Source organism: Oncorhynchus clarkii, chromosome 29 (assembly GCF_045791955.1).
Source record: "Oncorhynchus clarkii lewisi isolate Uvic-CL-2024 chromosome 29, UVic_Ocla_1.0, whole genome shotgun sequence".
Classification (NCBI taxonomy): Eukaryota; Metazoa; Chordata; class Actinopteri; order Salmoniformes; family Salmonidae; genus Oncorhynchus; species Oncorhynchus clarkii.
The window spans coordinates 40,215,049-40,238,434 of record NC_092175.1 but is presented as its reverse complement, the minus strand read 5'-3'; the positions used below and the strand labels follow the sequence as shown (position 1 = coordinate 40,238,434).

Genomic DNA, 23,386 nt, shown 5'->3' with positions numbered 1-23,386 from the left:
TCCAGGTCTGTACCCAAACAATTTGAACTTCTACTTTTAAAAATCCACCTCTCTAAAAACAAGTCTCTCACCGTTGCCGCCTGCTATAGACCACCCTCTGCCCCCAGCTGTGCTCTGGACACCATATGTGAACTGATTGCCCCCCATCTATCTTCAGAGCTCGTGCTGCTAGGCGACCTAAACTGGAACATGCTTAACACCCCAGCCATCCTACAATCTAAACTTGATGCCCTCAATCTCACACAAATTATCAATGAACCTACCAGGTACCTCCCCAAAGCCTTAAACATGGGCACCCTCATAGATATCATCCTAACCAACTTCCCCTCTAAATACACCTCTGCTGTCTTCAACCAAGATCTCAGTGATCACTGCCTCATTGCCTGCATCCGTAATGGGTCAGCGGTCAAACGACCTCCTCTCATCACTGTAAAACGCTCCCTGAAACACTTCAGCGAGCAGGCCTTTCTAATCGACCTGGCCGGGGTATCCTGGAAGGATATTGACCTCATCCCGTCAGTAGAGGATGCCTGGATATTTTTTAAAAATGCCTTCCTAACCATCTTAAATAAACATGCCCCATTCAAGAAATTTAGAACCAGGAACAGATATAGCCCTTGGTTCTCCCCAGACCTGACTGCCCTTAACCAACACAAAAACATCCTATGGCGTTCTGCATTAGCATCGAACAGCCCCCGTGATATGCAGCTGTTCAGGGAAGCTAGAAACCATTATACACAGGCAGTTAGAAAAGCCAAGGCTAGCTTTTTCAAGCAGAAATTTGCTTCTTGCAACACTAACTCAAAAAAGTTCTGGGACACTGTAAAGTCCATGGAGAATAAGAACACCTCCTCCCAGCTGCCCACTGCACTGAAGATAGGAAACACTGTCACCACTGATAAATCCACCATAATTGAAAATTTCACTAAGCATTTTTCTACTGCTGGCCATGCTTTCCACCAGTTCAGTGTGTCAAATCGGAGGGTCTGTTGTCCGGACCTCTGGCAGTCTCTATGGGGGTGCCACAGGGATCAATTCTTGGACCGACTCTCTTCTCTGTATACATCAATGAGGTTGCTCTTGCTGCTGGTGAGTCTCTGATCCACCTCTACGCAGACGACACCATTCTGTATACTTCCGGCCCTTCTTTGGACACTGTGTTAACAACCCTCCAGGCAAGCTTCAATGCCATACAACTCTCCTTCCGTGGCCTCCAATTGCTCTTAAATACAAGTAAAACTAAATGCATGCTCTTCAACCGATCGCTACCTGCACCTACCTGCCTGTCCAACATCACTACTCTGGACGGCTCTGACTTAGAATACGTGGACAACTACAAATACTTAGGTGTCTGGTTAGACTGTAAACTCTCCTTCCAGACCCATATCAAACATCTCCAATCCAAAGTTAAATCTAGAATTGGCTTCCTATTTCGCAACAAAGCATCCTTCACTCATGCTGCCAAACATACCCTTGTAAAACTGACCATCCTACCAATCCTCGACTTTGGCGATGTAATTTACAAAATAGCCTCCAATACCCTACTCAACAAATTGGATGCAGTCTATCACAGTGCAATCCGTTTTGTCACCAAAGCCCCATATACTACCCACCATTGCGACCTGTACGCTCTCGTTGGCTGGCCCTCGCTTCATACTCGTCGCCAAACCCACTGGCTCCATGTCATCTACAAGACCCTGCTAGGTAAAGTCCCCCCTTATCTCAGCTCGCTGGTCACCATAGCATCTCCCACCTGTAGCACACGCTCCAGCAGGTATATCTCTCTAGTCACCCCCAAAACCAATTCTTTCTTTGGCCGCCTCTCTTTCCAGTTCTCTACTGCCAATGACTGGAACGAACTACAAAAATCTCTGAAACTGGAAACACTTATCTCCCTCACTAGCTTTAAGCACCAACTGTCAGAGCAGCTCACAGATTACTGCACCTGTACATAGCCCACCTATAATTTAGCCCTATCAACTACCTCTTTCCCAACTGTATTTAATTTATTTATTTATTTTGCTCCTTTGCACCCCATTATTTTTATTTCTACTTTGCACATTCTTCCATTGCAAAACTACCATTCCAGTGTTTTACTTGCTATATTGTATTTACCTTGCCACCAAGGCCTTTTTTGCCTTTACCTCCCTTCTCACCTCATTTGCTCACATTGTATATAGACTTGTTTATACTTTATTATTGACTGTATGTTTGTTTTACTCCATGTGTAACTCTGTGTTGTTGTATCTGTCGAACTGCTTTGCTTTATCTTGGCCAGGTCGCAATTGTAAATGAGAACTTGTTCTCAACTTGCCTACCTGGTTAAATAAAGGTAAAATAAATAAATAAAAAAATCCCCATTTGGTACATGCAAGTTGTAAAAAATATCAGAAGCGCTGAACTATCTGTTCAGACCCCAGTCCTTCCTACAGATTATGAAAATGGGCTATTTTAATATTTCTCCAGTAATACTAATAGAGCAAAAGAGCCAGTTCTATGTCAAAGATAAATACAACTAAAACAATACGGTAAATACTACAGTATTTTACAATCTGCAAAAACACTACATAAATTACTACAGTATTTTACAATCTGCAAAAACACTGCATTAATTACTATAAGGTACACTACAGTTCTCTTTTACTACAGTATTTATACTATAGTTAACTGTAAAAACTACAGTATATTACAATCTGCAAAAACACTACATTAATTACTATAGGGTACACTACAGTTCTCTTTTACTACTGTATTTATACTATAGTTAACTGTAAATACTACAGTATACCACAGTAAATACTACAGTATTCATTGTAGTGTTTTTGCCCCCCCAAAATCTGGGTTTTTGATGTGGGTTAGCCCGTGCTGGACTTGGTGTGGGTTAGCCTGTGTTGGGCTGGTGTGGGCTTTTTGTGGCTAGCATGTGTTAGGCTGATTTGAGTTTGGTGTAGGCTATGCCTGTGTTGGGTTGGTCTCGGCTGGCCCGTGTAAGGCTAATGTGGGCTTGGTGTGGGATAACCAGTGTTGGGATGGTGTGGTCTCGGTGTATATAAGTGTTGGACTGGTGTGGAGTACCATGTGCTGGGCAGGATGGGCTTGATGTGGGATAGCTAGTGCCCGCCTTACCCACCGAATACTCACATGGGCCAATGTGGTCATATTTGCTGGCTTTCCTGGCTTCTATGGCAATAGACCAACAAATACACACAGCTTACAGTAGCTTTATACAGTGGGTGAGAAATCAGGGCAAAGGGTTTCAAAATGCCTTCTATCCCATTCACTAGGAAATAACTTTAAAAGTGTATGCTTTTACAGTATATGTATGGTAATTAGTTTGTAAGATGCATAGTTCAGCAGCGTTTTAGCTGTATCAGATCGATATGCATGGTAATTAGTTTGTAAGATGCGTAGTTCAGCAGTGTGTTAGCTGTATCAGATCGATATGCATGGTAATTAGTTTGTAAGATGCATAGTTCAGCAGTATTTTAGCTGTATCAGATCGATATGTATGGTAATTAGTTTGTAAGATGCGTAGTTCAGCAGTGTTTTAGCTGTATCAGATCGATATGTATGGTAATTAGTTTGTAAGATGCGTAGTTCAGCAGTGTTTTAGCTGTATCAGATCGATATGCATGGTAATTAGTTTGTAAGATGCGTAGTTCAGCAGTGTGTTAGCTGTATCAGATCGATATGTATGGTAATTAGTTTGTAAGATGCGTAGTTCAGCAGTGTTTTAGCTGTATCAGATCGATATGCATGGTAATTAGTTTGTAAGATGCGTCGTTCAGCAGCGTTTTAGCTGTATCAGATCGATATGTATGGTAATTAGTTTATAAGATGCGTCGTTCAGCAGTGTTTTAGCTGTATCAGATCGATATGCATGGTAATTAGTTTGTAAGATGCGTAGTTCAGCAGTGTGTTAGCTGTATCAGATCGATATGTATGGTAATTAGTTTGTAAGATGCGTAGTTCAGCAGTGTTTTAGCTGTATCAGATCGATATGCATGGTAATTAGTTTGTAAGATGCGTCGTTCAGCAGCGTTTTAGCTGTATCAGATCGATATGTATTGTAATTAGTTTATAAGATGCGTCGTTCAGCAGTGTTTTAGCTGTATCAGATCGATATGCATGGTAATTAGTTTGTAAGATGCGTCGTTCAGCAGCGTTTTAGCTGTATCAGATCGATATGTATGGTAATTAGTTTATAAGATGCGTCGTTCAGCAGTGTTTTAGCTGTATCAGATCGAGCTGAAATGGTCTTTTAACTGTATTATAAATACGTATTTTAATTACTTCTGAGTATCTTGTCATTTGAATTACACTGGGCTGAACTACAATCCAATGTATTCGATATTTGGTATTCTCAAAATACTGTCATTTGTATTTTCAAAATGCTAAATATGTTTACATTTTGTGGCCCCTCGCTTTTCATCCTGCATTGGTATCAGAAGTCTAATTGCACTATGGCCTAATAAAAGCTTCTGCTACATGACAAATATAAATGTATATGTAAAAGTGAACAATTGCAAAGCATGCTGAGTACTATTCTAATGAGCTCCGCCCCTGAAATGAGTTCAAAAATAATACCCAGTGTGCTTTGCAGTTTATTTTGGTGTGTTCATTTTCAATTATAGATTTCGATTTTGGTCATTTAGCAGACACTGTTATCCAGCTTGACTTGCTCAACTAAGGTAGATAAACGACAACATATCACAGTCATGGCAAGTAAAACGTTTTTGTAACAGTTACTGAGAATTTTGTTGCTGTTCGGCCCATCTACTTCCAAATGTATTTTGGTATTTTGAAATGCAAAAACCATATATATATTTTTTAAATACTGTACAATACAAAATACAAGTCTGGTATTTTGTTTGTAAAAATTTGTAATTCAGCAGGGTTTTAACTATATCAGATGAAGCTGAAATTGTCCGTTGATCTTGACAGTATTTTGTATCAGTATTTTGTATCAGTATTTCTTCATTGTAATGCAGTCATTTTTGCCTGGTTTTCATTCATCAAACTTGATCTTATTTTGACTGAAATGTTGTTTGTTTCCGGAACATTCTCCCTGTAGACTGGACATGACAAAACCTGTGGAAAATAACCAAGATCAACTGGAACAAACGACAGCTCCACGTAAAAATAACACTGTCTTTGTTTAACAAAGCTTCATTCAAATGTGGCCTTCGTTAAACCCAATAGAAAGCAAGGAACAAAGTCCTGACCAACAACCATTGGCTTTTATCTCAAATCAATCAACTATTTTTTAACCTCTCTCTGAACACAGCCTCTGAGCACACTATACGTCTCTGATTCACGGCCATGCCTCGCACTCATGTGATTTGCAAAGAGAAAATACATGCAATACATTCTTTGGATTGGTTGATATTCCAGGCTTATCTGTGCTGTACTTAGTAAATAACCTAGGGGAAAGGCTACTCCCTCCTTGCCACAGGAATTATCAGCCTTTGCAGGCGTCATCAGATGCCACAGATGCAAATCTCTTTTCCCTCCACTGTGAGAGAGCCTCAACATAGCTACCTGTCATGGCAGGCAAAGTGATACCAACCCTACCCAATGCTGGAGGGGGGGTAATTCTCATGGACAGTGAACTCATGGACTCACTCTCATTTCTAGATGTCTTGAGTGCAAGCGCGTTTGAAGGAGAACAAATCGACCCAGCAGTTGCTTTGGAGACTGAGACAGATTTTTACAAGGGAACCCCACCTAAATGGATGAACTTTTACCTGGCTGATGAGAGGGCAAACTCTGATAGCAGTGCCACACCTACAGGAGAAGAAAAGGACATTGAATGTATCAGAAGAGATGGTTATGAAAAGCTGAGGGAACTCATCAAGTTACAGCGACAGGGCAGTTGGAGTGTAAACAGTATTAAGCTGTTGCACCAGCCAGGCAGCGGAGGAACCACCCTGGCCATGCAAATACTCTGGGACCTGAGGAAAGAGCTCAGGTGTGCTGTTCTAGTCGACCCGTCTTCTGACAAGAAAGATATGGGCAAACAAGTCCAGAAAGACCCCCTGTCGGACACCAGGATTATTGCTAAACAGGTGGTCAAACTTTTTGCTGCCGGTGATCCAGAAAACCAGAATACAGTGCTTCTTTTGCAGGACAATGAACACCTGAGGGACCACTTACAGGACTTCCTCATCAGAGAAATAACGGAGCAAAAAATCAGTGCTAAATTCCCTGTGGTCATCGTTCTACAATGCATACGCTCGACCTGTATCATAGACGATGAGGAGGATGAGAGTAGAACTGAGGCAGATTTACTCCTGAAATCACGTCTTTCTGACAAAGAGAAAACAAGCTTTGTGAGCAAAGACAAACTAGTACAGAGGCATCACAGAGACGAGATGGGGAAGTTTCACGGCTTTAACGTAATGCAAAATAATTTCAATGAAGTATACATGAGAAAAACATTTTGTTCAGAAGAGGGAAAAGAAATCATCAAATATCTTCAGCAAAACAAAGTCTCCCGCAACACCAAACTCTTTGCCTTTTTAGCTCTGGTGAACTCCTATGTTCCTGGCTCCTACCTCTTACAGTCACAATGTGAGGCATTCCTCAGCCATCAAGACCCCTTTGGTGTGAACTTGTCATTTGAGAAACGCATGCAACCTTTCAGTGATCTCATAGTCACATTCTCAAGACATGGAGGAGAAGACAAGAGAGTCCGCATAGCACACCCAGTACTTGCACATCAATGTGTTGAGTTGCTGGCAGATGCTGGTATAGCTAGGAGCTCAGCAACACTGGACTTTCTGCAGTACTTAACCAGACAACAAATTCAGCCATCCTTGTTACTGTTCTTCAAAGATATGTTAACAAAGAGAGAAACAACCTCAAATGGCCAAGAGATCTTTTCCAGGTTAATTCTAGACATTGAGAAACATGAAGGCATTCCCGAATGTGCGAATGTGTTGAAAACCGCATCAGAAACATTTAAACATGATCCGTTCTACCCTCAATCTCTTGCACGTTTTTACTACATCAAAATGTCAGATTTTACAAGAGCTGAGATTTGGGCTGAAAAAGCTAAAGAGAGAGTTCCCACCAACTCATTCATTGCTGATACACTGGGACAAGTTCATAAGAACCATTTGTATAAACAAGTCAATGGCAAATCAGGTGAAAAATCAGGGACCAGAGATATTTTGTTTTGGGCAGAGAAAGCCATCAAGGCTTTCAAACAAGAGGAGGAGTTAGCTGAAAGGGAATCAGTGAATCACATGGAGGGTGACAGTCCAACGAAAATGTATCACACCTTCAACAACAGGGGAATCTTTGGTTATCTACAGGTTGCTAACATTGTTTATAATTCCCTCACAAATCTCAACCCAAAATGGAGGAAAATCCTTACCCAGGAAATATCAGCTGAACATCTCTCGATACTGTCTGAGGACAGAAAGCTCATGAAGTACCAGACTTTCATCACAAGCCTCAGAGTTGCGGTTGAAAGGAAATTTTATAATTTTTTTGAGAGTTACCTCACTTACTCTGAGCCCAGGAACTGGAAGGATCAGACACCATACTTTCAGCGAGACATTGTTGATTGTTTTTGCAAGTATACAAGTGCCCCCAGTTCAAAAGAGGAACTACCATTAAAGACACTCAAAGAAAAAATGGCCTCTACCTTTCCTGGCCTCTCCACCCTCAATCGAAATGCCAACTTGAGTAAAATCACAGCGCTGTGGAAAATAATCAATAAAGAAAACCCTGACGATGTTAACACTGCCTGTAATTACATCCTGGCCAACATCCTCCAGACCAATGGGCCAGTGGCATCTCCAGAACCCGCAACTCTACCACAACTTAGAGCCATTCTTCAGAAGTTCATGGAGAAAGAAAATACCAAACTTTGGACTCCAGAGTTTTACCTCCTTGTCCTTCTACTGTTTTGGCCCGAGGAGGCAAGAGAGGGCGATGTCACCAATGACATTGATCTTAACAAGTATGTTGAGTGCATGAAACAGGCCTTTGACAACAAATACAAGAAGTACCTACAATCTAGGGAACTTGTGCCCTTGTTTTACCTGGGTAAAGGTGCTGGGTTGAAAAGACTTGTTCACAAATCAAGCATAGACGACATCTGTGTGGATCTGAAAAAAAGGAAATCAAGGACTCTCAATAAAACAAGAGGCAGTGCAGAGATCAGGGACACTTGCATTCAGGATCACCTTCTTCGTGTCAATGGAGTGGTCAGAGTGCATAAAGCATTTGCCCGTATGGCAGATAAAGAGATCGAGATTTGTCCCCAGAAACAGGCCAGTGTGTGGAAGGATGGCAACATCTCATTTTACCTTGGCTTCAATATCAGTGGCCCTCAAGCTTTTGACATAAAGTACACAATGCCCACAGTGAGATCTGGAGGAAATGTTCAGAAACAAAGGGATGATGCCATTGGATCAGAGGGAACCAGAATGGAAGAATCAAAAACATTCAATCGAGGTAAGTCATACCTTGACTTGTATTAGGTCTATTCCACATGATGGTGCCTGTTTTAAATGTTAACAATGAGTGTAAAACTTTGAAGTAAATGTTTACCTGCTAATGTTGAATTATCTAGGGGCAAAATAAGTGACTTTCTAAAAAATGAATACACAGATGAAAGTTAGTCTAATACAGAATATTATGTGGGGTGAATATCTCGATTTATATTCATGTTCGACAGTTGTTTATTTGGTTTAATACAAATATACAATGGTGTGTATAATGTATCCATGGGTTTGTTTCTGAGATACCGGATGGCTCCAAATCCAAAACAAGTGAGAAAATGTTCACCATTGATTCTTATTTCAGGGATTCCAAAGGGCTTTAAGACTCCTAGCCACATTCATGTAAGTAATTATTTATTTTATATATATATATATATATATATATATATATATATAGTAATTATACAGATGATTAACAAAACATGCACATGACAGTATTCACACCTTGGCTTTTGTTCAGATTTTGTTCAGATACCTGCAGACACAAAAGTGAGCAGTTCAGTCATCTGCACCCAATACAGCCAGCCTTCAACATATTCTAATAGCCTACATATTCTTACCTCTTTGTTGATTGATATCCCATTGAATTGTGTCCATTCTCTGTTTTAGAAAGATTTGACAAATATGAAAAGACAGATGGTATCATCATAAAACAATATCAATTTAAACCATACAAATTGAGGAGATCGTTCCATTTTTCAGTTAAATGCCTGCAGCTGCTGTCTTTCCATATTCCAATACAAATATTTCAAGTTGGGCAGTTATGTTCCTGCAAGAACCCCCACCGACTAAGGACGGTTCTCGATGAACCCCACCGACTAAGGACGGTTCTCGATGAACCCCGCCGACTATGGGGATCTTAGAAGAACCTTTTGGGGGCAATTTTCTGTGCCGAGAACCCTAAGGTTCTTCAGAGATCTTTGATGATCTTAGAAAAAGCCTTGTTGAACCCCTAATTTGTAGAGTGTAGGGACCAATGATGCAGCATGAACACCATGGCCAGATAGTTGGTCTTAAAGACAATCAAAGTACTCTCTAACTCTGTGCACTGTGTTGTTGTGTGGATAACAGTTGTATAAGCGTTTGATTAATAAAAGTTGTATTGTATCAAAGCATGGTATAATGACAGTCTCAAACACAGGCGTGGAAAGTCTCATTCCAAACAGAGGCAAATATTGTAGGTAATGCAGCCTGTTGTTATCAACATCATCACTGCTTAGTAGAGAGAATGTAGGCCTTAAAGTGTTGGCTGACATGTTTGTGTTCCTCTTTCTATTCCAGACCCCTACTCTTTGGACAGAACCTGAATTGAAAAACATCCATCCACAATTGACAAAAACCCATTACAGGTTAGCATTTATTATCCATGAATACATTTTTCACTTGAAGGGGAAGGTCAGGATTTTACAACCTGATGTTAGATGGTTCCTCACGCTGACAGAAGTCTAAAAACCAGGAGAAACTCTAATTCGTGGTTCAGTTTTGTCTAAACAGCCGCTCAGTTGGAGTGATGACACGTGTGCAAATGTTCAAAATGTCACGGCCAAATCAACTCAAATCAACTCCATATTTGGTTTGATGTTAATTAAGTTGAAAGAAAACACGCCGCTATTACTTCCATTGATTGTTTGCTAGTGGTTGCCAGGTCAGTTGAAGTTTGTAGGGCTGTTTTTATTTCTTTCTTTGTCTTTTTTCAAGGGGAGCCCTGCTTCATACAAAACAATGCAGCAGGATGATATAATGTATAGATTGTATGATATAAATACAACAATAAAGGCAGTATCATCAGAAATACAACAATACTAGAAAAAAACAGTGAGCTCCAAAAGTATTGGGACAGTGAATTCTGTTGTTGTTTTGTCTCTGTACTCCAGCACTTTGGATTTACAATGATACAATGACGATGAGGCTAAAGTGCAAGACTGTCAGAAATTACAGCACTTTTTGTATTAGCATTGAGACAAATGAACTTTTATGTGTATTAAAGTACACTGAACAAAAAATATAAATGCAAAATGCAACCATTTCAAATATTTTACGAAGTTAAAGTTCATATTAGGAAATACATGTATTTGATACTGGATTCCACATGACTAGGAATACAGATACAGAACACAGCTCTAGTGGAGATGACTGCAGTCAGCATGCCAATTGCACGCTCCCTCAAAACTTGAGACATCCGTGGCATTTTTGTTGTGTGACAAACTGCTCGTTTTAGAGTGGCCTTTTATTGTCCCCGGCACAAGGTGCACCTATGTAATTATCCTGCTGTTTAATCAGATTCTTCATATGCCACACCTGTCAGGTGGATGGATTATCTTGGCAAAGGAGAAATGCTCACTAACAGGTATGGAAGAAGAGAAATAAGCTTTTTGTGCGTATGGAACATTTCTGAGATCTTTTATTTCAGCTCATGAAACATGGGCTCAACACTTTACATGTTGCGTTTATATTTTTGTTCAGTATAGTAAACAGGTAAGTATTTGGTCCCATATTCAAGCTGGAGACTCCACAAACTGGTTGGATGCATTTGGTCAGATTATTTAGTTCCCAACAGAAATGAAATGAATGGTAAATAATGTGTTGTGTCATTTTGGAATCACTTTTATTGTAAATAAGAATAGAATATGTTTCTAAACACTTCTACATTAATGTTGCTAATGATGGATAATTAATCGTGAATAACGATGAGTGAGAAAGTTACAGACGCATAAATATCATACCCCCAAGACATCCTAACCTTTCACAATTAGAATAACAGGGGAAGTTAGGAAATGACATTAAAGCAGTATGTGTATATTATTACACATAAGTGAATTTGTTCCAATACAGCACTTTTGGTCCCCTAAAATGGGGGGACTACAGTATGAACAAAAAGTGCTGTAATTTCTAAACGATTCACCTGATATGGATGAAAATACCTTCAAATTAAAGCTGTCTGTCAGCACTTCAACTTCATAGTCATTGTATCATTTCAAAAATCCACAAATGCTGGAGTACGGAGCCAAAACCTTTGGAGCTCACTGTACATTTTGTCTGTGAACAGGTAATTTACCAATTCCCTAAAATGCCCAAATGGCAGTAGTGAATTTTAGGGTACTCAGTTTGGAACGCGGTAGTGAAGACAAACAAGGACAGACAACTTTTTACACACTTCAGCACTCGCGGTCCCGTTCTGTGAGCTTGTGTGGCCTGCCAATTAGTGACTGAGCCGTTGTTGCTCCAAGACGTTTCCACTTCACAATAGCAGCATTTACAGTTTCTCTAGCAGGGCAGAAATTTTACGAACTGACTTGTTGGAAAGGTGGCGTCCTATGATGATGCCATGTTGAAAGTCACTGAGCTCTTCATTCTACTGCCAATGTTTGTCTATGGAGATCGCATGGCTGTGTGCTCGATTTTATACACCTGTCAGCAACGAATCCACTAATTCGAAGGGATGTCCACATACTGTATCTTTGGCCATGTCTTGTATTTCCTTCCTCTGTGTGTTAGAAGCGATGTGAGGTAATATGGTAAATTCTGCAAGAGAGCTGTAAACGAATAGAATGCAATGTTGCTCTGCTTTGCCAGTGACAGCCAGCCCACTTCCTGATACAGATCACAGTGATGTCACATCGGTCACACGTAATAATGCGGCGACAGCAACTACATCGCCGTAGTCAAAGCGACATCATTTATTTTACATAGAAAGAAAACCTGAACAATGGATTATAGTTTCTCCTGGCCCATACACTACTTCCTGGGTGAGGAACCATCTAAAATGTATTTTTTTTAATGAGTGCCACTTCTGTCCTTTGGCCCCCTAGGCTCCAGTGCCCCCATGCAGGCCTGTTCCAGTGCAGGTTGACAGGGCTGGTGTTTCTGATGGAGGGGGAGGGGGAGGTGCTTTACAGGACTGTCCAATGGGACGACAGTCTCCTGCACTCCACAGGCCGGACACCTGCCGGACCTCTGTTCAGCATTGAGTGTCCTCGGGGATCTGTTCGTCAGTTGCACCTCCCACACTGTGAGATTTCCTCTGGTGAGTTTTGCACTACGTCTTCATCAAAGTTCAGCATCTGTCCAAATGCCAACATAATGTCAACATCTGTCCAAATAGACAATTGTAACACCCACATAATTCTTGGGATAGGGCAGAGTCATTAAAGACTTCAACTGGGTACATGGTAAGGAAACAGATCACGCTAGACAGAATTACACAAATATTATTAATAACTCATTCATTAAGGTGCTACAGTTACAGGGGTAAATATGAAAAAGTTGATGAATTAATTAATTGAAACAAACTGCTTGCCTACTACAGAAGTCCATCAAACAGCGTTCTTAAAGTTGTTTAAGTTGAAGGGTGAAGTACACACGGTGTAAATGTCACAGCAAAGAATTTTAGGCCCCAATTCAAATAGATCCGCTTTAGTCGACAGCCACATAGCGGATGTTTTAACGGTGTTGAAGGTGGAGCTGCTTTACAGCTGTCAAATCCACAAATGGCTCCCGGCATTATACGGGACCTAAAGCGGACATTGCGATCTGCTGCACGGAGTTACATTAAGAGAAATCCAATGCAGCCTTGTTTACTAGTTCTAACGCTGGAATGTGAGATGTAATCTACGCCTCGATTAAACTGATAGAAATACTAATTATTTTGTTTCATGATTTTCAAATTGAGTGTCATCATTTCAATATAGCTTACACTTTATCGTTCTGAACTTCTAACCCGAGTGGGATGGGTGGGGCTTCTTGACAACGATCATCAAGAGCAGCTGCTCACCGATTGGACAGCTCTATTGCAGTTCCACCAACCAACACCTGCAAAAACATCCACTATCACCCGGGTTAACGCTTGATCTGATTGGATCTAGGTCTTAGTTCAGTAGGTAGCAGCTCTCAGTCGAGGTAGAGCAAACAGAACAGCACACAGTGAGAAGCCACACATGCAAGAAAGTGGGGCTACAAATTGACTGAGGATTCAGGATTTATTCTGTGTTCAAACCTTTAAACACAGAATAAAATAAATAAATAAATATTAATTATAATAAAATGCAAACGGTTTCAGTAAATTAGGACCAGAAACAAACAAAACTTTACTTTAATAAGCTACACAAACACAATACTCTAAAACAGCTTGACAACAACAATACTCTAAAACAGCTTGACAACAACAATACTCTAAAACACCTTGACATCAACAATACTCTAAAACACCTTGACAACAACAATACTCTAAAACACCTTGACAACAACAATACTCTAAAACACCTTGACAACAACAATACTCTAAAACCCCATGACAACAACAATACTCTAAAACACATTGACAACAACAATACTCTAAAACACCGTGACATCAACAATACTCTAAAACGCCTTGACAACAATACTCTAAAACCCCTTGACAACAACAATACTCTAAAACACCTTGACAACAACAATACTCTACAACACATTGACAACAACAATACTCTAAAACCCCTTGACAACAACAATACTCTAAAACCCCTTGACAACAACGATACTCTAAAACCCCTTGACAACAACAATACTCTAAAACCCCTTGACAACAACAATACTCTAAAACACCTTGACAACAACAATACTCTACAACACATTGCCAACAACAATACTCTAAAACCCCTTGACAACAACAATACTCTAAAACCCCTTGACAACAACAATACTCTAAAACACATTGACAACAACAATACTCTAAAACACCTTGATCGCGTGGCAGCTTGGAGTCCAGCAGTCTACCTCTTCTCTCCCCGATCTGGCATCAAATCAAATCAATTTATATTTGTCACATACGCCGAATACAACAGGTGTAGACCTTACCGCGAAATGCTTACTTACAAGCCCTTAACCAACAATGCAGTTCAAGAAATATAGTTAAGAAAATACAGTGCCTTGCGAAAGTATTCGGCCCCCTTGAACTTTGCGACCTTTTGCCACATTTCAGGCTTCAAACATAAATATATAAAACTGTATTTTTTTGTGAAGAATCAACAACAAGTGGGACACAATCATGAAGTGGAACGACATTTATTGGATATTTCAAACTGTTTTAACAAATCAAAAACTGAAAAATTGGGCGTGCAAAATTATTCAGCCCCTTTACTTTCAGTGCAGCAAACTCTCTCCAGAAGTTCAGTGAGGATCTCTGAATGATCCAATGTTGACCTAAATGACTAATGATGATAAATACAATCCACGGGTGTGTAATCAAGTCTCCGTATAAATGCACCTGCACTGTGATAGTCTCAGAGGTCCGTTAAAAGCGCAGAGAGCATCATGAAGAACAAGGAACACACCAGGCAGGTCCGAGATACTGTTGTGAAGAAGTTTAAAGCCGGATTTGGATACAAAAAGATTTCCCAAGCTTTAAACATCCCAAGGAGCACTGTGCAAGCACTGTGCAAATCTACCAAGACCTGGCCGTCCCTCTAAACTTTCAGCTCATACAAGGAGAAGACTGATCAGAGATGCAGCCAAGAGGCCCATGATCACTCTGGATGAACTGCAGAGATCTACAGCTGAGGTGGGAGACTCTGTCCATAGGACAACAATCAGTCGTATATTGCACAAATCTGGCCTTTATGGAAGAGTGGCAAGAAGAAAGCCATTTCTTAAAGATATCCATAAAAAGTGTTGTTTAAAGTTTGCCACAAGCCACCTGGGAGACACACCAAACATGTGGAAGAAGGTGCTCTGGTCAGATGAAACCAAAATTGAACTTTTTGGCAACAATGCAAAACGTTATGTTTGGCGTAAAAGCAACACAGCTCATCACCCTGAACACACCATCCCCACTGTCAAACATGGTGGTGGCAGCATCATGGTTTGGGCCTGCTTTTCTTCAGCAGGGACAGGGAAGATGGTTAAAATTGATGGGAAGATGGATGGAGCCAAATACAGGACCATTCTGGAAGAAAACCTGATGGAGTCTGCAAAAGACCTGAGACTGGGACGGAGATTTGTCTTCCAACAAGACAATAATCCAAAACATAAAGCAAAATCTACAATGGAATGGTTCAAAAATAAACATATCCAGGTGTTAGAATGGCCAAGTCAAAGTCCAGACCTGAATCCAATCGAGAATCTGTGGAAAGAACTGAAAACTGCTGTTCACAAATGCTCTCCATCCAACCTCACTGAGCTCGAGCTGTTTTGCAAGAAGGAATGGGGAAAAAATTCAGTCTCTCGATGTGCAAAACTGATAGAGACATACCCCAAGCGACTTACAGCTGTAATCACAGCAAAAGGTGGCGCTACAAAGTATTAACTTAAGGGGGCTGAATAATTTTGCACGCCCAATTTTTCAGTTTTTGATTTGTTAAAAAAGTTTTAAATATCTAATAAATGTTGTTCCACTTCATGATTGTGTCCCACTTGTTGTTGATTCTTCACAAAAAAATACAGTTTTATATCTTTATGTTTGAAGCCTGAAATGTGGCAAAAGATCGCAAAGTACAAGGGGGCCGAATACTTTCGCAAGGCACTGTATTTATAGAGTCAAGAAAAGTAACACAAGAAAATTACATAATAATAAAGAGGCTATATAGGGGGTATCCCCGGTACAGAGTCAATGTGGAGGCTATATACAGGGGGTACCGGTACAGAGTCAATGTGGAGGCTATATACAGGGGGTACCGGTACAGAGTCAATGTGGAGGCTATATACAGGGGGTACCAGTACAGAGTCCATGTGGAGGCTATATACAGGGGGTACCGGTACCGAGTCAATGTGCCAGGGGTACAGGTTAGTCTGGGTAATATGTAAATGTAGGTAGGGGTACAGTGACTATGGGGGTACAGGGCAGTCTGGGTAATATGTAGATGTAGGTAGGAGTACAGTGACTATGGGGGTACAGGGCAGTCTGGGTAATATGTAGATGTAGGTAGGAGTACAGTGACTATAGGGGTACAGGTTAGTCTGGGTAATATGTAGATGTAGGTAGGGGTACAGTGACTATGGGGGTACAGGTTAGTCCGTAATATGTAGATGTAGGTAGGGGTACAGTGACTATGGGGGTACAGGGCAGTCTGGGTAATATGTAGATGTAGGTAGGGGTACAGTGACTATGGGGGTACAGGTTAGTCCGTAATATGTAGATGTAGGTAGGGGTACAGTGACTATGGGGGTACAGGGCAGTCTGGGTAATATGTAGATGTAGGTAGGAGTACGGTGACTATGGGGGTACAGGGCAGTCTGGGTAATATGTAGATGTAGGTAGGGGTACAGTGACTATGGGGGTACAGGTTAGTCTGGGTAATATGTACATGTAGGTAGGGGTACAGTGACTATGGGGGTGCAGGGTAGTTTGGGTAATATGTAGATGTAGGTAGGGGTACAGTGACTATGGGGGTACAGGGCAGTCTGGGTAATATGTAGATGTAGGTAGGGTTACAGTGACTATGGGGGTACAGGTTAGTCTGGGTAATATGTAGATGTGGGTAGGGGTACAGGTTAGTCTGGGTAATATGTAGATGTGGGTAGGGGTACAGGTTAGTCTGGGTAATATATAGATGTAGGTAGGAGTACAGTGACTATGGGGGTACAGGTTAGTCTGGGTAATATGTAGATGTGGGTAGGGGTACAGGTTAGTCTGGGTAATATGTAGATGTGGGTAGGGGTACAGTGACTATGGGGGTACAGGTTAGTCTGGGTAATATATAGAAGTAGGTAGGAGTACAGTGACTATGGGGGTACAGGGCAGTCTGGGTAATATGTAGATGTAGGTAGGAGTACAGTGACTATGGGTTTACAGGGCAGTCTGGGTAATATGTAGATGTAGGTAGGAGTACAGTGACTATGGGGGTACAGGGCAGTCTGGGTAATATGTAGATGTAGGTAGGAGTACAGTGACTATGGGGGTGCAGGTTAGTCTGGGTAATATGTAGATGTAGGTAGGAGTACAGTGACTATGGGGGTACAGGGCAGTCTGGGTAATATATAGATGTAGGTAGGAGTACAGTGACTATAGGGGTACAGGTTAGTCTGGGTAATATGTAGATGTAGGTAGGGGTACAGTGACTATGGGGGTACAGGTTAGTCTGGGTAATATGTAGATGTAGGTAGGGGTACAGTGACTATGGGGGTACAGGGCAGTCTGGGTAATATGTAGATGTAGGTAGGGGTACAGTGACTATGGGGGTACAGGGCAGTCTGGGTAATATGTAGATGTAGGTAGGAGTACAGTGACTATGGGGGTACAGGGCAGTCTGGGTAATATGTAGATGTAGGTAGGAGTACAGTGACTATAGGGGTACAGGTTAGTCTGGGTAATATGTAGATGTAGGTAGGGGTACAGTGACTATGGGGGTACAGGTTAGTCCGTAATATGTAGATGTAGGTAGGGGTACAGTGACTATGGGGGTACAGGGCAGTCTGGGTAATATGTAGATGTAGGTAGGGGTACAGTGACTATGGGGGTACAGGTTAGTCCGTAATATGTAGATGTAGGTAGGGGTACAGTGACTATGGGGGTACAGGGCAGTCTGGGTAATATGTAGATGTAGGTAGGAGTACGGTGACTATGGGGGTACAGGGCAGTCTGGGTAATATGTAGATGTAGGTAGGGGTACAGTGACTATGGGGGTACAGGTTAGTCTGGGTAATATGTAGATGTAGGTAGGGGTACAGTGACTATGGGGGTACAGGGCAGTCTGGGTAATATGTAGATGTAGGTAGGGGTACAGTGACTATGGGGGTACAGGGCAGTCTGGGTAATATGTAGATGTAGGTAGGGGTACAGTGACTATGGGGGTACAGGGCAGTCTGGGTAATATGTAGATGTAGGTAGGAGTACAGTGACTATGGGGGTGCAGGTTAGTCTGGGTAATATGTAGATGTAGGTAGGAGTACAGTGACTATGGGGGTACAGGGCAGTCTGGGTAATATATAGATGTAGGTAGGAGTACAGTGACTATAGGGGTACAGGTTAGTCTGGGTAATATGTAGATGTAGGTAGGGGTACAGTGACTATGGGGGTACAGGTTAGTCTGGGTAATATGTAGATGTAGGTAGGAGTACAGTGACTATGGGGGTACAGGGCAGTCTGGGCAATATGTAGATGTAGGTAGGAGTACAGTGACTATGGGGGTACAGGGCAGTCTGGGTAATATGTAGATGTAGGTAGGGGTACAGTGACTATGGGGGTACAGGGCAGTCTGGGTAACATGTAGATGTAGGTAGGAGTACAGTGACTATGGGGGTACAGGGCAGTCTGGGTAATATGTAGATGTAGGTAGGGGTACAGTGACTATGGGGGTACAGGGCAGTCTGGGTAATATGTAGATGTAGGTAGGAGTACAGTGACTATGGGGGTACAGGGCAGTCTGGGTAATATGTAGATTTAGGTAGGAGTACAGTGACTATGGGGGTACAGGGCAGTCTGGGTAATATGTAGATGTAGGTAGGAGTACAGTGACTATGGGGGTACAGGGCAGTCTGGGTAATATGTAGATGTAGGTAGGAGTACAGTGACTATGGGGGTACAGGTTAGTCTGGGTAATATGTAGATGTAGGTAGGAGTACAGTGACTATGGGGTACAGGTTAGTCTGGGTAATATGTAGATGTAGGTAGGAGTACAGTGACTATGGGGGTACAGGGCAGTCTGGGTAATATGTAGATGTAGGTAGGAGTACAGTGACTATGGGGGTACAGGGCAGTCTGGGTAATATGTAGATGTAGGTAGGAGTACAGTGACTATGGGGGTACAGGGCAGTCTGGGTAATATGTAGATGTAGGTAGGAGTACAGTGACTATGGGGGTACAGGTTAGTCTGGGTAATATGTAGATGTAGGTAGGAGTACAGTGACTATGGGGTACAGGTTAGTCTGTTGTAATATGTAGATGTAGGTAGGAGTACAGTGACTATGGGGGTACAGGGCAGTCTGGGTAATATGTAGATGTAGGTAGGAGTACAGTGACTATGGGGGTACAGGGCAGTCTGGGTAATATGTAGATGTAGGTAGGAGTACAGTGACTATGGGGGTACAGGGCAGTCTGGGTAATATGTAGATGTAGGTAGGAGTACAGTGACTATGGGGGTATAGGGCAGTCTGGGTAATATGTAGATGTAGGTAGGAGTACAGTGACTATGGGGGTACAGGGCAGTCTGGGTAACATGTAGATGTAGGTAGGAGTACAGTGACTATGGGGGTACAGGTTAGTCTGGGTAATATGTAGATGTAGGTAGGAGTACAGTGACTATGGGGGTACAGGGCAGTCTGGGTAATATGTAGATGTAGGTAGGAGTACAGTGACTATGGGGGTATAGGGCAGTCTGGGTAATATGTAGATGTAGGTAGGAGTACAGTGACTATGGGGGTACAGGGCAGTCTGGGTAATATGTAGATGTAGGTAGGAGTACAGTGACTATGGGGGTACAGGGCAGTCTGGGTAACATGTAGATGTAGGTAGGGGTACAGTGACTATGGGGGTACAGGGCAGTCTGGGTAATATGTAGATGTAGGTAGGAGTACAGTGACTATGGGGGTACAGGTTAGTCTGGGTAATATGTAGATGTAGGTAGGAGTACAGTGACTATGGGGGTACAGGGCAGTCTGGGTAACATGTAGATGTAGGTAGGGGTACAGTGACTATGGGGGTACAGGGCAGTCTGGGTAATATGTAGATGTAGGTAGGAGTACAGTGACTATGGGGGTACAGGGCAGTCTGGGTAATATGTAGATGTAGGTAGGAGTACAGTGACTATGGGGGTACAGGTTAGTCTGGGTAATATGTAGATGTAGGTAGGAGTACAGTGACTATGGGGGTACAGGGCAGTCTGGGTAATATATAGATGTAGGTAGGAGTACAGTGACTATAGGGGTACAGGTTAGTCTGGGTAATATGTAGATGTAGGTAGGGGTACAGTGACTATGGGGGTACAGGTTAGTCTGGGTAATATGTAGATGTAGGTAGGAGTACAGTGACTATGGGGGTACAGGGCAGTCTGGGCAATATGTAGATGTAGGTAGGAGTACAGTGACTATGGGGGTACAGGGCAGTCTGGGTAATATGTAGATGTAGGTAGGGGTACAGTGACTATGGGGGTACAGGGCAGTCTGGGTAACATGTAGATGTAGGTAGGAGTACAGTGACTATGGGGGTACAGGGCAGTCTGGGTAATATGTAGATGTAGGTAGGGGTACAGTGACTATGGGGGTACAGGGCAGTCTGGGTAATATGTAGATGTAGGTAGGAGTACAGTGACTATGGGGGTACAGGGCAGTCTGGGTAATATGTAGATTTAGGTAGGAGTACAGTGACTATGGGGGTACAGGGCAGTCTGGGTAATATGTAGATGTAGGTAGGAGTACAGTGACTATGGGGGTACAGGGCAGTCTGGGTAATATGTAGATGTAGGTAGGAGTACAGTGACTATGGGGGTACAGGTTAGTCTGGGTAATATGTAGATGTAGGTAGGAGTACAGTGACTATGGGGTACAGGTTAGTCTGGGTAATATGTAGATGTAGGTAGGAGTACAGTGACTATGGGGGTACAGGGCAGTCTGGGTAATATGTAGATGTAGGTAGGAGTACAGTGACTATGGGGGTACAGGGCAGTCTGGGTAATATGTAGATGTAGGTAGGGGTACAGTGACTATGGGGGTACAGGGCAGTCTGGGTAATATGTAGATGTAGGTAGGAGTACAGTGACTATGGGGGTACAGGTTAGTCTGGGTAATATGTAGATGTAGGTAGGAGTACAGTGACTATGGGGGTACAGGGCAGTCTGGGTAATATGTAGATGTAGGTAGGAGTACAGTGACTATGGGGGTACAGGTTAGTCTGGGTAATATGTAGATGTAGGTAGGAGTACAGTGACTATGGGGTACAGGTTAGTCTGGGTAATATGTAGATGTAGGTAGGAGTACAGTGACTATGGGGGTACAGGGCAGTCTGGGTAATATGTAGATGTAGGTAGGAGTACAGTGACTATGGGGGTACAGGGCAGTCTGGGTAATATGTAGATGTAGGTAGGAGTACAGTGACTATGGGGGTACAGGGCAGTCTGGGTAATATGTAGATGTAGGTAGGAGTACAGTGACTATGGGGGTATAGGGCAGTCTGGGTAATATGTAGATGTAGGTAGGAGTACAGTGACTATGGGGGTACAGGGCAGTCTGGGTAACATGTAGATGTAGGTAGGAGTACAGTGACTATGGGGGTACAGGTTAGTCTGGGTAATATGTAGATGTAGGTAGGAGTACAGTGACTATGGGGGTACAGGGCAGTCTGGGTAATATGTAGATGTAGGTAGGAGTACAGTGACTATGGGGGTATAGGGCAGTCTGGGTAATATGTAGATGTAGGTAGGAGTACAGTGACTATGGGGGTACAGGGCAGTCTGGGTAATATGTAGATGTAGGTAGGAGTACAGTGACTATGGGGGTACAGGGCAGTCTGGGTAACATGTAGATGTAGGTAGGGGTACAGTGACTATGGGGGTACAGGGCAGTCTGGGTAATATGTAGATGTAGGTAGGAGTACAGTGACTATGGGGGTACAGGTTAGTCTGGGTAATATGTAGATGTAGGTAGGATTACAGTGACTATGGGGGTACAGGGCAGTCTGGGTAACATGTAGATGTAGGTAGGGGTACAGTGACTATGGGGGTACAGGGCAGTCTGGGTAATATGTAGATGTAGGTAGGAGTACAGTGACTATGGGGGTACAGGGCAGTCTGGGTAATATGTAGATGTAGGTAGGAGTACAGTGACTATGGGGGTACAGGTTAGTCTGGGTAATATGTAGATGTAGGTAGGAGTACAGTGACTATGGGGGTACAGGGCAGTCTGGGTAACATGTAGATGTAGGTAGGAGTACAGTGACTATGGGGGTACAGGGCAGTCTGGGTAATATGTAGATGTAGGTAGGAGTACAGTGACTATAGGGGTACAGGTTAGTCTGGGTAATATGTAGATGTAGGTAGGAGTACAGTGACTATGGGGGTACAGGTTAGTCTGGGTAATATGTAGATGTAGGTAGGGGTACAGTGACTATGGGGGTACAGGGCAGTCTGGGTAATATGTAGATGTAGGTAGGAGTACAGTGACTATGGGGGTACAGGGCAGTCTGGGTAATATGTAGATGTAGGTAGGAGTACAGTGACTATGGGGGTACAGGTTAGTCTGGGTAATATGTAGATGTAGGTAGGGGTACAGTGACTATGGGGGTACAGGGCAGTCTGGGTAATATGTAGATGTAGGTAGGAGTACAGTGACTATAGGGGTACAGGGCAGTCTGGGTAATATGTAGATGTAGGTAGGGGTACAGGTTAGTCTGGGTAATATGTAGATGTAGGTAGGGGTACAGGTTAGTCTGGGTAATATGTAGATGTAGGTAGGGGTACAGTGACTATGGGGGTACAGGTTAGTCTGGGTAATATGTAGATGTAGGTAGGGGTACAGTGACTATGGGGGTACAGGTTAGTCTGGGTAATATGTAGATGTAGGTAGGGGTACAGTGACTATGGGGGTACAGGGCAGTCTGGGTAATATGTAGATGTAGGTAGGGGTACAGTGACTATGGGGGTACAGGGCAGTCTGGGTAATATGTAGATGTAGGTAGGGGTACAGTGACTATGGGGGTACAGGGCAGTCTGGGTAACATGTAGATGTAGGTAGGGGTACAGTGACTATGGGGGTACAGGGCAGTCTGGGTAATATGTAGATGTAGGTAGGAGTACAGTGACTATGGGGGTACAGGTTAGTCTGGGTAATATGTAGATGTAGGTAGGAGTACAGTGACTATGGGGGTACAGGGCAGTCTGGGTAACATGTAGATGTAGGTAGGGGTACAGTGACTATGGGGGTACAGGGCAGTCTGGGTAATATGTAGATGTAGGTAGGAGTACAGTGAC

The 23,386-nt window shown here is 42.6% G+C and overlaps 1 protein-coding gene across 3 annotated transcripts in view; it reads left to right on the top strand.

Annotated features, from left to right (window-relative positions):
* LOC139387908 (sterile alpha motif domain-containing protein 9-like) overlaps positions 1 to 23,386 on the top strand; it is a 429,675-nt gene that overhangs the window by 5,803 nt on the left and 400,486 nt on the right. For all 3 annotated transcript variants that reach the window (XR_011629234.1, XM_071134266.1, XM_071134265.1), the window contains exons 3-6: positions 5,075 to 8,469; positions 8,821 to 8,858; positions 9,798 to 9,865; positions 12,326 to 12,540. Coding sequence is in view for 2 of the 3 variants with exons in the window: in XM_071134266.1 (XP_070990367.1) it covers positions 5,547 to 8,469; positions 8,821 to 8,858; positions 9,798 to 9,865; positions 12,326 to 12,540 (3,244 nt within the window). In the remaining variant the exon portion in view is untranslated. The remainder of the gene's footprint in view (positions 1 to 5,074; positions 8,470 to 8,820; positions 8,859 to 9,797; positions 9,866 to 12,325; positions 12,541 to 23,386) is intronic.